This window comes from Pan troglodytes, chromosome 7, assembly GCF_028858775.2.
Source record: "Pan troglodytes isolate AG18354 chromosome 7, NHGRI_mPanTro3-v2.0_pri, whole genome shotgun sequence".
NCBI classification, from domain to species: Eukaryota; Metazoa; Chordata; class Mammalia; order Primates; family Hominidae; genus Pan; species Pan troglodytes.
The window spans coordinates 46,994,951-47,011,840 of NC_072405.2; the positions used below are offsets into that span (position 1 = coordinate 46,994,951).

Sequence of the window (16,890 nt, forward strand, 5' to 3'; positions counted from 1 at the left end):
TTCACCGCAAAAAGATCATTGCCTAGGCACATTGTCATCAGGTTATCTAAAGATAAGATGAAAGAAAGAATCTTAAGAGCTGTGAGACAAAAGCACCAGGTAACCAATACAGGAAAACTTATCAGATTAACAGCAGATTTCTCAGCAGAGAAATTTGTCTGACAAACGACAAATATCCAGAATCTACAATGATCTCAAACAAATCAACAAGAAAAAAAACAAACAATCCCATCAAAAAGTGGGCTAAGGACATGAGTAGACAGCTCTCAAAGGAAGATATACAAATGGCCAACAAACATATGAAATAATGCTCAACATCGCTAATGATCAGGGAAATGCAAATCAAAACCACAATGCCATACCACTTTACTCCTGCAAGGATGGCCATAATCAAAAAATCAAAAGACAGTAGATGTTGGCATGAATGCGGTGAACGGGGAACACATCTACACTGCTGGTAGGAACATAAACTAGTACAACCACTATGGAAAACAGTGTGGAGATTCCTTAAAGAACTAAAAGTGGAACTACCATTTGATCCAGCAATCCCACTAATGGGCTACCCAGAGGAAAAGAAGTCATTATATAAAGAAGATACTTGCACACGCATGTTTATAGCAGCACAATTTGCAATTGCAAAAACATGGAACCAACCCAAATGCCCATCAATCAACGAGTGGATAAAGAAACTGTGATATATATATATACGTGTGTGTATATATATATACACACACGTATATATATATATATGATAGAATACTACTCAGCCATAAAAAGGAGTGAATTAATGGCATTCACAGTGACCTTGGGTGAGACTGGGGATTATTATTCTAAGTGAAATAACTCAGGAATGGAAAACCAAACATCGTATATTCTCACTCATATGTGGGAGCTAAGCTATGATGATGCAAAGGCGTAAGAATGACACAATGGACTTTGGGGACTTAGGGGGAAAGGGTAGACAGGGGGTGAAGGATAAAAGACTACCAATAGGGTGCAGTAGATACTGCTTGGGTGATGGGTGCACCAAAATCTCACAATTCACCACTAAAGAAATTACTCATGTGACCAAATACCACCTGTACCCCAATAACCTATGGAAATAAAAGTAAAAAATATAAAATAATAATTATGTTTAAGGAAGTGACACCTGTTATTTATCCTTGCTTGCCTAAGGCCTTGAAGCAAAGTATTAAGTAGACCACAATCATGAATGATTTCTGGAAGAACAGCTCCCTATTAAATATTTAGCCCTAACCCCAGCTTATTATGTAGAAATAGTGTGTCATGTACAAGTGGGATAGCTGTCTCAGTGCAAATTCATCCACAGCCCTCGCTCGGGAAAAAATCCAGAGAGAAATGCCTTACTCAGTAGTGCCATGGTAGTTTTATTTTGAGAAACTTTATTACCTATAACTGCAACTTTCAAAAAATATTTTTAAAAATGTTTATAATTGTAATGTTTCTTTATTTGTATAAATAACATTATTTAAAAAATAATTCAGTATAACAACTATTTACATAGCATTTACATTGTATTAGCTATTATAACTAATTTAGAGATGCTTTAAAGTATACAAGAGGTTGTGCGTAGGTTATATGCAAATACTATGCCATTTTATATCAGGGACTTGAGCATCTGAAGATTTTGGTATCCAGACGAGCCCCAGAATCAGTTCCCTGTGGATACTTAGGGAGGATTGTATATGAAAATATGAACATGCATTGACTGAATAAAACAATGATGATTAACTCTGGGGGTGTGACAAGAGGTGGGATTAGATACTGAGCACCTACATTGAATATGGGCAGAAACGATAAGTTATAATGCTAAATTCAAGTATTATTTAGGAAGGGGATAAAAATGCTGATGTAGGCAAATATGCATGTTATAGCAGACATAGAAATGTACTGCTTAACTCTCTCTTCAAGAAAGAACTTGAAGCTGGGCACTGTGGCTTACACCTTTAATCCCAGCACTTTGGGAGGCCAAGTGGGAGGATTGCTTGAGCCCAAGAGTTTGAGACCAGCCTAGGCAACATAGTGAGACCCCACCTCTACAAAAAAAGTATATATATATACACACACACACACACACACAAACACACATACACATATATAATTTTGCTTTTGTGTGTGTGTGTGTGTGTATATATATATATATTTATTATTATTATTATTTTTGAGACAGGGTCTCTCACTCTGTTGCCCAGACTGGAGTGCAGTGGCATGATCTTGGCTCACCGCAACCTCTGCCTCCCAGGCTCAAATGATTCTCCCACTGCAGCCTCCCAAGTACCTGGGATTACAAGCATGCACCACCACTGCCTGGCTAATTTTTGTATGTTTAGTAGAGACAGGGTTTCACCATGTGGGCCAGGCTGGTCTTGAACTCCTGACCTCAAATGATCCACCTGCCTCAGCCTCCCAAAGTGCTGGGATTACAGGTGTAAGCCACTGCAATGGTTTATATATATATATATATATATATATATATATATATATATAATTTTGCTTATACATATGTATAAGCAAAAATGGACAGACTTTTAAGAAGAAATTGGTAATTAATAATCACACTGGTAGATTTTTACATTTCTCTTGGTAATTAATAGATCAATCAGATGAAAAAATTAGTAAGCATATAGAAGATTTGAATAATACAATTAGTAAGCTTGATATAACAGATATATAAAGATCCCTGTGCTCACTCTGTTCACTCCCTCTTCACCCATCAATTATAATAGTCATTTAGTGGAAAGAAATTGTATGACACAAAATCCAGACGACATAAAAGAGACAAAATTGATACATTTGATTACATAAAGACTAACACTTTCTCCATGGCTGAAAATACTACCAACCAAGTCAAAATCCAAACAACAAACAGTAGGATATTTACAACATAAACAGCAGACAGAGGACTCCTTTCTTCAATCTATATGGAACTTCTACAAACTAATAAAGACCCCAATGCAATAAAAATAAAGGACATGCACAGAATTCACAGCAAAGGACATCCAAGTGGCTCTTAAATTACATGAGGCAGGGCCTGGCGGCTTATGCCTGTAATCCCAGCACTTTGGGAGGCTGAGGTGGGCAGATCACCTGAGGTCAGGAGTTCGAGACTAACCTATCCAACATGGCAAAACGACGTCTCTACTAAAAATACAAAAATTAGCCAGGCATGGTGGCAGGCAACTGTAATACCAGCTACTCAGGAGGCTAAGGCAGGCAGAATTGTTTGAATCTAGGAGGTGGAGGTTGCAGTGAGCTGAGATTGCACCACTGCACTCCAGCCTGGTGACAGCAAAACTCTGTCTCAAAAGAAAAAAATAATAAATAATAAAATAATAATAATAATAATATGAGAAGATACTCAGTGGCACTCAGAAAAGAAACGCAAATTTATTTTATTTTATTTTCAGATAGGGTCTCACTCTGTTGCCCAGGCTGGAGTGCAGTGGCTCAGTCATGGCTCATTGCAGCCTCAACCTCCTGGGCTCAAGTGATTCTCCCACCTCAGCCTCCTGAGTAGCTGGGACTGCAGGTGGGTGCTACCACACCAGGCTAATTAAAAAAAAACTTTTTTTTTTGTAGAGACAGAGTCTTGCCATGTTGCCCAGGTTGGTCTCAAACTCCTGGGCTCAAGCAATCTTCCTATCTCGGCTTCCCAAAGTGCTGGGATTACAGGTGTGAGCCACTGGGCCTGGCCGGTACTACATGTAAAATTTGTGTAGCTACCACTCTAATTAAGTATAGAACAGTTCTATCACCCCCAAAGCTCCCTTGTGCTATTCCTTTTTATTTCTTTCCTCCTTCCAATCCTAACCCCTGGCAACTACTGATCTCTTCTTCATCACTATAGCTTTGCCTTTCTTAGTTTGACCCTCGTTGTTGTTTTGGATTCTAAAAAATCATGCACATGTATTATCAATTAAAAACTAAATATATTTTGTTATTCATTGCCTAAATACTACCTCTTCCCTGAAGCATTTCCTGATTCCCTCAACTGGATAATTTCTCCTTCTCTAGGAAATCCCATGCCCTTCATTTTTATCTTTTATGCCACATATTATATTCTGTCTTGTGTTATGCTTGTGGACATGTTCTAGGTCCTTCCTCCTGAATTTTTAGCTTGAGAGCAGAAACTCTGTGTTGACTATGTTTCCTTGCCATCTGGGACCCAGGAAGCACTGCCCCATCCAGGGTTAACTAATTCCTAGAGATAACACACAACTTTCCTGCAAGCTCATTTATAAAAAGTGTTTAATTTTTTTATTTCCACAGGTTTTTGGGGAACAGCTGGTATTTGTTTACCTGAGCAAGTTCTTTAGTGGGGATTTGTGAGATTTTGATGCACGCATCACCTAAGCAGTGTACACAGAACCCAATTTGTAGTCTAACTTCTCACCCCCCTCCCACCCTTTCCCCTGAGTCCCCAAAGTCCACTGTATCATTCTTATTCTTTGCATCCTCATAGCTTAGCTCCCATTTATGAGTGAGAACATACAATGTTTGGTTTTCCATTCCTGAGTTACTTCACTTAGAACAATAGACTCCAATTCCATCCAGGTTGCTGGATGGAATACCATTAATTCATTCCTTTTTATGGCTGAGTAATATTCCAATATATATCACAGTTTCTTTATCCACTCATTAATTGGTGGGCATTTGGGCTGGTTCCGTATTTCCTGCAAGCTCATTTTTGATATGCAAACCAACCAATTCCAAGTCCATAGCCCCACCAGATCCCAAGGCCAGGACACTAATCCCCTGCCTTAATTGCCTGTGGGCCAGATACTGGACAACCACCTCTAAAGCCCAGAGCCTGCCAAAATTATTCAAATTTTTCATTCCTAGACCTGTTGAGCTGCTTACCCTTCCCTGCCTATTCCTTTCCAAGATAACCACACACAGGCTGTTACCTGTGTTTCTTCTTGACGGACCCTGGTGCTTCCCACGGGACCCTGGGTGGTAAGTGCACTTCCTCTGCTTGGGAACAGTTTGAATGGCAGTTGTCTCCTGATCTGCTGGTCTCATCATGCCTAAATAAATCCCAGGTACATTTTATTTTATTATTATTATTTTTTTTGAGATGGAGTCTTGCCCTGTCACCCAGGCTGGAGTGCAATGGAGCGATCTTGGCTCACTGCAACTTCTGCCTCCCGGGTTCAAGCGATTCTTCTGCCTTAGCCTCCGGAGTAGTTGGAATTACAGGTGCCCCCACCACGCCCACATAATGTTTGTATTTTTAGTAGAGATGGGGTTTCACCATGTTGGTCAGGCTGGTCTCGAACTCCTGACCTCAGGTGATCCACCCGCCTTGGCCTCCCAAAGTGCTGGGATTACAGGGGTGAGCCACCTCACCCATCCAATCCCAGGTTCATTTTAAAACAGACCCTGCCCTACTGATCTTTCTATTCCTAACTGTGCCTAATACTATTTCGTGCATGCAATGGGGTTTCCGTAAATATTTGGTGAATTGATTCTAATTGAGTTGTTTGAGCCCCATATGCTAGCAAATTTTATTTTGCTTTATTGATTATTTATTTATTTATTTTTTATATTTCACCTTTTTTATTGAATTTGTATTAAAGGAGGTAGTGAGGGGGAGGAAGCACTTAAGAGTCAGAATCCATATTAGACTCTGGGGAGTGAAAAATTAAATTAAATCAATAAGATGGGGAGTGGGGGAAGAGTCAGAGGGAACTTTGCCCACCTTTGAAGATCAAATCAAGAAATCAGGGAAAGCAAAGACTTAGGAGAGGAGAAAGACATTCTCTCAATCCACCCTCCTTCCCCAGGGCAGAGAATTAAACAACGTTACTGAGTGAGCCTCTGAGCAGAAGGCTCTCCCATCTATGCACAGACTTCACTCCTCCTCCCCAGGCCTTCCTGGAGAATGTCCAGGGCTGGCCTTAGCCAACAGAAATAGAGGGGTCAAGGGGGTCCAGGAGTAAGGAAGGGTCAGCAGGGACCCTCAATACTGATTCTCCTCTGGCTGGAGGTGGGCGGGAAGCAGACATAGCTCAAATACTGAGCAGCCAAAAAAAGAAGAAGATGGCGAGAAACAGGAAGAGGGAATCCTGTCAGCTGGAGGCCGGGTGACCCTGTCCCAGATCCACACCTGTACCCCGGCGGAAAGGCTCATGGGCATTGAAGACGATGGTGAAAAAGCCAAAGGGAAAAGCACCAACACCAAATGAGAAGTGGAAGCCCCCGGTATCACCAAATGGCTGGAATCCCGCTCTGCTCTCTGGAGCTGGTCTCTGGCCCTGGGGGCGGGGTGGAGTTTTTAATCTGGGATCCTGGGGCTTCTGGCTCCCTCGCCCATAAAGCGGGACAACCTTCTCTCTGCTGATCCCAGCTTTACATACTGGACACTCTTGCCGTTCTGGCCGTGTCTCCAGCCACTGATGAAGACATGGCCAACAGTACAGGTGGCCACACACACTGACCACAGCTTCCCGAGCAGTCTCCAAACATATATTACATTCGAAGGTCGCGCCCGCCCCGCCCCGCTCGCGATTTGGCCCTTCGGGGCCCCCGTCCTCCTCCTCCGCTGCTGCCATGGCCGGTTTTGTTTCGCCCCACGTACCCTTCAGTCCCCCCAAATACACATACACACGCCCCAACCTGCTTTATTGATTATTAGCAAGCCGCTCCCACTCCTTCTCCCAACAGATTTCCATGGTGCAGCATCTTCCACAATGCTTTCTTCACACCTTGCCCTAGAGCAGTAACAAGCTCAAGAATTTGAGTGCCCATAGCATTTTTCTCCCTGGTCTGTGTCACTCCAAAAAGCCTCATTCTGTGAAATATATGGTGGAGCTGGCTTCTTGGTAGCCTGGCAGCCCTTACTCAGCCTTGCTTCCTTGGAGAAAGTTTCCTGATGTCTGACACTTGCAACCTGAGGGGAGGGATATTGAGATTGTCTGAGGATGGATGCCAACAAAGACCTCTTTGTGCTGCAGCCCATGTAGTTCTGTGTCTGGCTTTGGAGTGACGAGGGCTGGGACCTGTTCTCACCTGGGCATGTCACTGCTGCAGGAAGACGGCTGTCTGAGCTTGGGTCCCAAGCGCCGGATGAAGGGCACAGCCTAGCTGGTGGAGGCAGCAGCCTGCATGTGACACTTTTACAAATCAGGTTCAGAGAAACTCATTATAACTGGTTAGATGGAGGAGTCTGAACTGTTGAAGTGTGAGCTTGCAATGGTATGATTTATTTTCCCCAATTGCTGCTTTCATTTATACAGTGTAGGCCCTCTGTCCCGCTGCTTCACATCCCCTAATGCTTCCTTGGATGGGTGCCATGCCTCCCCTGTCACTTTTGGACATTCACACAGTCTCATTCCAGCAGTTAAGGCTTGGGCCTGTTCACATTTCCAAACTTCAGTCTTAAGCACAATGCAACACTCTGTCCTCCCTCCTCCTGGGCTGGTGAGAGCATTGGCTCCCAGCAACCCGGAGAACAGGAGGATGGTGTAGTCTGCCTCTGCAACCCTCCCTCCTTTTCTCTCTCCTCGATGGGGCTAGGGGGCAGGAAGGAGGGGTAGAGGCAGAGCTTTCCCTACCTGACCAGTCCCTGACAGAGTGGGGAGACTTCCGGGCCTGGCTTTCTTGGGGGCAATGTTCAGCTTCACCTCGGTTTCCTCCAAAATAAGGAACCCCCTCCAGGGTGGGCGGCAGTCTCCCTTTGGGTGCTTGTCCCCTCTGGTTTAGGTGTCCTACTACCCAGCTCTGTGGCTGTCCTGGAACTCCTGGTTCTTTTTTTTTTTTTTTTTTTTTTCGAGACGGTGGTCTCACTCTGTTGTACCGGCTGGAGTGTACTGGCACAATCATAGCTCACTCCAGCCCCTCTTGGGCTCAAGTGATCCTCCCACTTCAGCCTCCTGAGTATGTGCACCACCACATGGTAGAGAAGAGGTTGCCCATGCTGCTATTGAACTCCTGGCATCAAGTGATCCTCCTGCCTCGGCCTCCCAAAGTGCTGAAATTGCAGGTGTGAGCCACCACGCCCAGCCACCACAAGCTTCTTCCTGCACAACTGCAGGAATCCCTGAGGTCCTCTTTATAGAGAACTGGAGCAGGGTGGGAGTGGCCCCATCTTCTTTCTAAGTGGTCTATGCTACAGTCCCTTCAGATCCACCGGCCACTCCAGTGAGCCTCTCACTTTCAGAAACCTTTAGTTCAGAAACAGGCATCAGTATGTGTTATGGGATGTGTTCCCCAAAAAGATATGTGGAAGTCCTAACTCTCAGTACCTTATGCCTTACCTTATTTGGAACTGGGTTGTTGCAGATATAATGAGTTCAGATGAGGTCATCCTGGAGTAGGGTGGGGCCTTAATCCAACATGACTGTTGTCCTTGTAAAAAAGGAGAAGAGACAAAGAGACAGAGTCACACAGGGACAAAATGGCTGTGTGATGATGGAGGCAGAGGTTGGAATATTGCAACTGCAAGCCAAGGAATGCCGAACCACATTCCTGCAAACCATGAGGAGCTAGGAAGAGGCAAGGAAGGATTCCTATAGGTTCCAGAGGGAACATGGCTCCACCACACCTTGATTTTAGACTTTCAGCCTCCAGAACTATGTGACAAGGAATCTCTGCTGTTTAAGTCACCTGTGTGTGACACTTTGTTACGGCATTCCTAGGAAACTAATGCAGCATCTCTGCTCGCCAATTTCAAAAGTTCAAGGAACATGTGTCAAGCACTTTCCTTTTGGTCCCCATAGGTGGAAGAGGGGAACTAAAATGCCATGCACCATGGTCCTTTTTCCAGAATGTTCTCTGAAGAGTTTTTCAGCACCTCCACTCCAATAGGCGCTGTAGCTCAGTCATTATCTGGTGGGGATGAGAGGTCAGTGCTTCCTTCTTTCAGGCCTCGCCAACATTTCCTAGTGGTTCCCCTGGAGTTCCCCTCACTCCTCTTCTGGGCGGGGAAAGCCTTCATGCCCACTGCAGTGTTCCAAAGACCAAGGGGCCTTCCTTCCTGTCCTCGAGCCTCCTCCTTTGGGCTGTGTTGGTGTTGGGCAGGCTGGGTCTGACTCCTCTTAGCTTGCCCCATGTGACCTGGTTGGCAGCCCTCTGGATGTAGGTTATGAGGTCCTAATTGTGGTTTTTCTTTCTTGCCCTTACCCTGGATCCTGGCCATAATTCTGGGTAACCAGAAGAGCCCTGTTCAACATCTTGTCCCTTCATTTAGGGCACACCCTAAATGTGCTTCACCAAAGCAGCCCCAAGGGGCTGTGCCCTGAGGTTGCCCCAGGAAGAAGCTCATCAAGCCTTTGGGCTCCCTCCAGGGAGGGCTGGGTCTCAGACAATCCCTGAGAGTCAAGAGACTGGAAGTGGAAACCTGATTATGTTTTTTTCCCTGAGTCAGTATTGGAGGGGGGAATCTTACTCTTGTCTCTTGTGAGCGTCTAGAGCAGAACTGAAAATGGAAGAGAAGATTCTGCGAGAGGCCTGAGGTGGGTGAGGAGATGAGGAGAGTCACCCTTGAGCCTCACCTTGGTTCTAGTGAAAAGGAAGGGAAATGTCCTCCCGGGAACCACAGCTTCCCGCCCTTGCTGTCCACAGATTCCTCTCTGAGGGGCTGCCTATTTTTCACAGAGCAGGGCTCAAGGTTTGAGGCCCCTAATAGCTCTGTTGTCCAGGCCCACCATGAAGACCATGGAGACAAACATCGGATGTCCTGTGGGGGCTTGAGCAGGCCACATTGGCCGCATGGGAATAAAGAAAAATCTTGAGTTACTTCAAGGGAAATTCCAGGCACCTAGCTGACCTAGAGAGTAGATGAGCAATTTGATAAGCAAGAAGGTAATAGTAGCCTAAAACAATAGCCAAGAAATGAGAAGCAGGAGATGTTTTGTCCCTTACAGAAACTAAAGATAACATCTAAGCATATGTCCCTGAGCTGTTTTTCAGAAACCTGGACCCCTACTGAGTGGATCTGCTGGCACATAGACCTCAGATAAGGGGGAGCGGAGGACTGAACTTTGACTGCTGATCTTTGTCCTAAAGTTCTTCCTGAGGGGCCTGGAGGAGGTCATGCCCCTGGGCCAGAGCTAACATTCTTGTCTGCTGACCCCAAAGTTTTAGACAAAGCTTTTCCTCCTTGACAAAAGACTTCTTGCACATTCTGAGAAATGCGTCTTTAGGCGGTTTGATAGTTATGTGAACATCATAGAGTGCACTTATGTAAACCTAGATAGTAGAGCCTGCTACACACATAAGCTATTTCATATAGCCAATCAGAATTTCTTTAAATCCACCTATGATCTATGCCCCCCCCCACCCACCCACTTCAAGATGTCCCACCTTTGAAGCTCAAATCAATGTATAGCTTCCAAGACTTGATTGATGACTATACTTGTAACCTCTGCCTGTTCACTTTTAAAAACCCTTACGTCTAAGCTGGCCAGGTGTGGTGGCTCACGCCTGTAATCCCAGCACTTTGGAGGCTGAGGCAGGCAGATCACTTGAAGTCAGGAGTTCGAGACCAGCTTGGCTAACATGGTGAAACCTCGTCTCTACTAAAAATACAAAAATTAGCTGGGTGTGGTGGTGTGCGCCTGTAATCCCAGCTACTCAAGAGGCTGAGGCAGGAGAATTGCTTGAACCTGGGAGGCAGAGGTTGCAGTGGGCCAAGATGGTGCCATTGCACTCCAGCCTGGGCAACAGAGCAAGACACCATCTCAAAAAAACAAAAACACAAACAAACAAACACCGTTACCTCTAAGCTATTGGGGAGTTTGGGTCTTAAGCCTGAGCTGCCCAATTCTTCTTGCTTGGCTCCCTGCAATAAATGCCTCACTCTCTCTTGCTGCAGACCCATGTCAGTGTTTGGCTTTGCTGCACAGAGCAGTTGGGCCCAAGTTTGATTTGGTAACAATATCTAGAGACTTTCTCTGGGCACAATCAATGTCTTTGCTTGCCTCTGTCATTGGCAAAGAACCAGTGCTTTCCCAGACCACCTGGAGCAAGGGACCATGTGGTGCCTGAGCCCTGGAATCAGAGAGCTGCTAGTCATGAGGGGGCTCTGGGAACTGGCTTCCTGCCCCGAGCTCTCTGGGGCCATGTGGCATCCCGGTCCTGGCAGGCTGGCTTCTCCTCTTCTGGTGTGTCTCATTTCTGACCAGTTTCCCAACCTTCTCTTTTTGTCTATGCCAAATGTGGAGGAAGCTCGTCAGATGGGCAGAATTCTTCATTCCAGGCCTGCTCGAGGGTTGCCAGCCAGCCTGTGGGTGGGATGCCCTTGGTCACATGGTCAACTCTGGTCCGATTATAGACCACCCTGGGCAAAGAGCAGCAATCCTTGGCCCCTCCCTGAGCTGAGGCCACGGGCAGGCAGGATGAGCTCAGCAGCTTCACAGCGGACGCGTCCAGTTTAAGGGTTTGTTTTGCAGTGATTTCTCCATCCCTCCTAACTTCTCCTTTTCTTTCTAAATCAGCCCTGGGTGGGCTAAGGCTATAATTTTCCTCAGTGTAAATTGCTCTGGGACTGGGACAAGAGGCATTAGGAGGGCAATGAGCACTGGAGAAGTAGATGGAGGGGGTGGAAGTTGGGAAAAAGGGCAAGTGACTAACCCCGCTCTTTTTGTCCTGCCTGGAGAGGTGAGACCATGGGCACTTTCATGATGACAAAGTCCCAGGAATCCCTCTCCCGCCCATGCCCAATGAGGGGAGTGACTTAATGTCTGCCAAAGGTGGCGTGTGGAGGCCAGCATTCAGGTCACCTCCTTGGCTTGGCTCCAGGGCTCCCAGGCTCTTCTCCCACCCTTCTGAAAAGAGGTACAATGTCAACAAATCCAGCAGTGCTGTATCTGACAGTAAGCCTACCTGTAGACCCGGACACAAGAGAAGCAACGGCTCTCCCCGGCTTGCATCAACCCGGGTATGAAAGTGCCAGCATGTGTCTAACTCCAATATTTAGGAGAGACACAAAATCTGTCCCTAAGGAGCTTCCAACAGAATTGAGATATCAGTCATCTCTAAAGTACCGTCATATGTTGCTTAATGATGGGGCTACATTCGGAGAAGTGCATCTTTAGGAGATTTCATTGTTACGTGAACATCATAGAGCACACTTACACAAACCTAGATAGCAGAGCCTACTAAACATATAAGCTATTTGATATAGCCTATTACTCCTAGGCCACAATCCTGTATAGCATGGGTACAGAATACGGTAAGCAATTATAATACAACGGTATTTGTGATCTAAACACAGCTAAACATAGAAAAGGCACAGTAAAAATACCGTATTACAATCTTATGGATCACCATTGTATACGTGGGCTGGCGTTGACTGAAACGTCATTACGTGGTGTGCATGACTGTGCTGAATAATGCAGGCAGTTACAAATCAGTCCTGAATGATCTGCGTTGAACACTATATGCTACTGGCGACCCCAGGATATTACAGTGCAGGCTTCCTAGAAGGAGGGCTTCCTAGAAGTCAGTGAACAGGCAATTCTCACTACGGATGAGAGAGGAGGTAGGATTAATATTGGAAATACTTGGAGCTTGTAACAATTACAAATGTTTCAGTCTCTTTCCCTGAGATTCTGAAAGTTCCTCCAAGGGGACGGGAGAATTTATTTTGAAAAGGTTCTCCAGGGGATTCTAATTCTCTCGCCTACTCCGCACAGATCTCTCTGAGAGCTGCTGCTCTACGCTTGTGGTCTCTAAGCTTTTTTGATGAGGCACTCCATGGATAAAATGTTTAGGGTATGTGCCTTCAATATTTGGGTATTTATTTATTTAAAAATAACACCCAGCAGGACGTGGTGGCTCACACCTGTAATCCCAACACTTTGAGAGGCAGAGGTGGATGGATCGCTTGAGCCCAGGAATTTGAGACCAGCCTGGGCAATGTAGCGAGATGCTGTCTCTATAAATAAATAAATAAAAATAAAATTAGCTGTTGTGGTGGTGTGCACCTACAATCCAGCTACTTAGGAGGCTGAGATGGGAGGATCACTTGAGCCCAGGTGGTCAAGGACCATGATTGCGTCACTGCACTCCAGCCTGGGCAACAGAGCAAGACCCTGTTTCAAAACAAAACAAACAAAACCAAAACCAAAAAACCCTCTCATATACTTCTGTATTCATATATTAGTCATCATAAAGGAAGCACAAACATATAGTTCAACAGGGACAGGCTTAAAAATAAATAGAAATGGAACTTATAATGTTTTCTTATTGACTTCTAACAGATCACCTGGCTCCCTCCCTAAGGCATACACCCCCTTTGGGAATCACTGCTCTCGGTTCATATACGTATCCCTCATGCCTAGCTCAGTGTCTGGCAGGCAGTAGGTGTTCAATAAATAATTCTGTGGGATGGATGAATAACAAATGAATGCATTAGGGCAAGATCTCCAAGAATATGAATATTTTGAAAATATGCAAGTGGGGAGATGGAATGAGCTGAGATTCTCCTTTATGGTTTACCATTATGATGCATTGACTTTTCTTAACAGTAACATGAAGATTAGATCTTGCAGGAGGACATTAAGTCTGAGTAATGATGGATCGTTTAGTTAATTAAATTGAATGTATTTATTTATCACTCATTTCCATTAGCATGGCAGCCCCATATTCCCACATTCTGACTACTTGACCATCTCCCGGCCCCGCCGATCCGAGCTGCGAGATTCCATCAGCCAGACAGGGACATGCTCTGGGAGATGGGATTCGGTGAGGAGTCTCTCAGGAGAAAGAAGCCCCAAATCTCAGCTCTTAGTTAATTAGGTGCTCTGTAAAACAGGCTGGACAGGCTGAGTGAAAGGGATTATTACAGGCTCCTAATGGCTGGGAACTGATTTATTAATGTGGCACAACATTTGCATGTGAGGTGGAAAGCTGGTGATAGTGCAGAGGGGAGTTTTGCAGGCTGTGGGATGGAGGGTTCAGGGCTGCTGGGGTACTCTCTCCAGGGAGTTTTCTTTTTCTTTTGACAGGGTTTTGCTTTGTCGCCCAGGCTGAAGGGCAGTGGCATGATCTCGGCTCACTGCAACCTCTGCCTCCCGGGTTCAAGCCATTCTCCTGCCTTAGCCTCCCAAGTAGCTGGGATTACAGGCACACCACCATGCCCAGCTAATTTTTGCATTTTCAGTAGGGACAGGGTTTCACCATGTTGGCTAGGCTGGTCTCGAACTGTTGACCTCAGGTGATCCACCCGCCTCTCTCTCCCAAAGTGCTGGGATTATAGGCGTGAGCTACTGTGCCTGGCCATGCGGGGATTTTAAAAAACATTTCTCTTCCTACCCACTCCAGGAGCCATCCTTGGGGGAGGAATGAGGCACTCTCCTTCCAAGCAAGAGGCCACTCTCAAAGACAGCCTCCCGACTTTGTCAGTAGAATACCAGGACGGTCCAGGCTCCCGCCCTAATTTTGTAGATAACAATACAGGCTGAGCATCCCAAATCCGAAATTTTGAAATCTAAAATGCTTCAAAATTCAAACTTTTTGAGAGCCAACACAATGCTCAAAGGAAATGCTCATTGGAGCTATATTAGTCCATTTTCACACTGCTGATGAAGACATACCCGAGACTGGGTAATTTATATGTGTGTGTGTGTATACATATATATGCACGCACACACACATATACACATGTATATACACACATATATGTATATACATATATACATATGTAAGTTACCATATATACATATATATTTATGTATATATGTATATACGTGTGTGTGTGTATATCTATATATGCGTGTATATATATATAGTTTTTGAGAGGGAGTCTTTTTCTTTCACCCAAGCTGGAGTGCAGTGGTGCAGTCTCGGCTCGCTGCAACCTCTACCTCCTGAGTTCAAGGGATTATCCTGCCTCAGCCTCCTGAGTAGCTGAGATTACAGGCACCCGCCACCATGCCTGGCTAATTTTTGTATTTTAATAGAGATGGGGTTTCACCCTGTTGGTCAGGCTGGTCTTGAACTCCTGACTTCAAATGATCTGCCCGCCTCAGCCTCCCAAAGTGCTGGGATTACAGGTGTGAGCCACCGTGCCTGGGTAATTTATAAAGAAAAAGAGGTTTAATTGACTCACCATTCCATGTGACTGGGGAGGCCTCACAATCATGGTGGAAGGCAAAAGGCACATCTTACATGGAGGCAGGGAAGGGAGAATGAGAACCAAGCAAAAGGGTTTTCCTCTTCTAAAACCATCCAATCTAGTGAAACTTACTCACTACCACGAGAACAGTATGGGGGAAACTGCCCCCAAGATTTAATTATCTCCCACCAGGTCCCTCCCACAACACATGGGAATGATGGGAGCTACAATTCAAGATGAGATTTGGGTGGGGACACAGCCAAACCATATCAGGAACATTTCAAATTTTTGGATTTGGGAGGCTGAATTAGTATAATGCAGCTATCCTGAAATCTGAAAAAAATAAATAAATAAAAACCAAAAGACTTCTGTTCTTAAGCATTTCAGATAATGGATACTCAACCTGTAGTGACACTTCTGTGATGTTTACTTATAGCACAGTTGCCAGTCTCTGTTCTTAAACTGCTTCACACATATGTTGACATATTGAATCCTTTACAGCAACATTGGGGGAAGGTGCTAAGAGTTTCTTTCTTTTACTGCTGGGGACACTGAGACACACAATGACTAAGTAACTTGCCAAAGCTAGTTAGTGGCTAGTTAGTGGCAGTTCTAGGATTCAAACCCCAGCAATCTGGCCCCAACAACCTGCCTTTAACCAAGATATCATTGATGAGTGAGCAGAACTTCCCCTGACTTAAATGACCGTGGTTACCTCTGACTCAGTTCAGAGCCCAGTTTCTGCTGATCTTCTCATTTCCCTTCTCCTCAGAACTCTGGTATCCTAGGCGTCCCCACTCCTAATTCTCTAAATTAATTTGTTCTTAGCTCCCTAATTCACACTAAAGTGTAAATGACTATGAACCCCTTAAAGGGCTAGCCTCTCTGAGAAAACAGGTAAGCAGCATCCAGAATGTTAAAGCAAGGGATGAAGTTTCTTCAAAGATGGAATCTGAAGCAGCTTCTGGGGGGTCTGCTGTGGGGTGGGTGTTTGGAGGCTCAGGGTCAGAGTACACCCGCTGGCAGGCAGGCAAGCACTTTTTCCTCTGGGGGTGCAGCCTCCCAGATGCTGGAGTGGAATGCAGCCCTGGCCTTCCCCCTCTCTCCTTGGTGGTCTCCGCTGGAACCCTGGGGGGATCATGGAACAGAGCAGCTGCCAGCCACCAGCGACGCCATCGTTAGAAAACTGGGCACAAAGTTTATAGCACATTTCACAGTTTTAAAAGTGTTTGTTTGATATAAATCTTCTCAAACTACTCACCCTTGTGGGGTAGGTTGGTTTGTCCTCATGCCAATGCCGCAGCCATCTTGGACACGTGGATGTTTGAATGGCAGTCCCTGCAGCTGGGATTCAGGGGTAGGGGTGGGGGCGCCCTGGTGACAACCACGGCCTCTTGGAAGGCTAGGGAGAGAACAGAAACCCCACTGAGTGGACACAATCAGTCTGGATCCTTATCAGGTGTCGTTACACATGTGGCCTGCAGAGTAGGGGTTTTGATGGGGTTCCGGGGAGCCCAGGGTGGAAGGCAGGGATCATAGAGACTTCTGAGGCTCCGTCCACAAGGGATGCCGGCCTCGCCTGGGCTCTGTGACTCGTGTGTGGCCTTTATGAGCCGTGACCAATGGCTCAAGGCCTGGGCTGGCAGCCGCGAGCCTTCATCCTAGGCAGGAATTCTAATTAAACTGGGGCTCCTGGGTCTCACTTACAAAGAGCTCAGCCCCAGACCCTGCTTTTCGGGGCCCCACCCAGCTGGACATACTCTTTCACGCAACCTGCAGTGATATGCAGCTCAGGGAATCCCTGCTTC

At 45.7% G+C, this 16,890-nt stretch overlaps 1 protein-coding gene and 1 long non-coding RNA gene across 2 annotated transcripts in view; both read right to left on the minus strand.

The window, feature by feature from the left end:
- LOC104007577 (uncharacterized) overlaps positions 1-16,649 on the minus strand; it is a 28,324-nt gene extending 11,675 nt beyond the window's left edge. Inside the window, exons 1-2 of the long non-coding RNA XR_001720151.2 lie at positions 16,344-16,649; positions 8,280-8,370 (exon numbers count right to left, since the gene is read on the minus strand). This is a non-coding gene — a long non-coding RNA (uncharacterized LOC104007577). The remainder of the gene's footprint in view (positions 1-8,279; positions 8,371-16,343) is intronic.
- On the minus strand, positions 5,563-6,647 carry LOC464123 (E3 ubiquitin-protein ligase RNF5-like). The gene has a single exon (XM_054656657.1). The coding sequence runs from the start codon at positions 6,573-6,575 to the stop codon at positions 6,093-6,095; it is 483 nt and encodes a 160-aa protein (XP_054512632.1). The 5' UTR covers positions 6,576-6,647; the 3' UTR covers positions 5,563-6,092.
- Positions 16,650-16,890: the final 241 nt, after the last annotated feature.

Coding starts and splice junctions, on each gene's coding strand:
- LOC464123 (XM_054656657.1), bottom strand. CDS start 6,575: ATGGCAGCAGCGGAGGAGGAGGACGGGGGCCCCGAAGGGCCAAATCGC.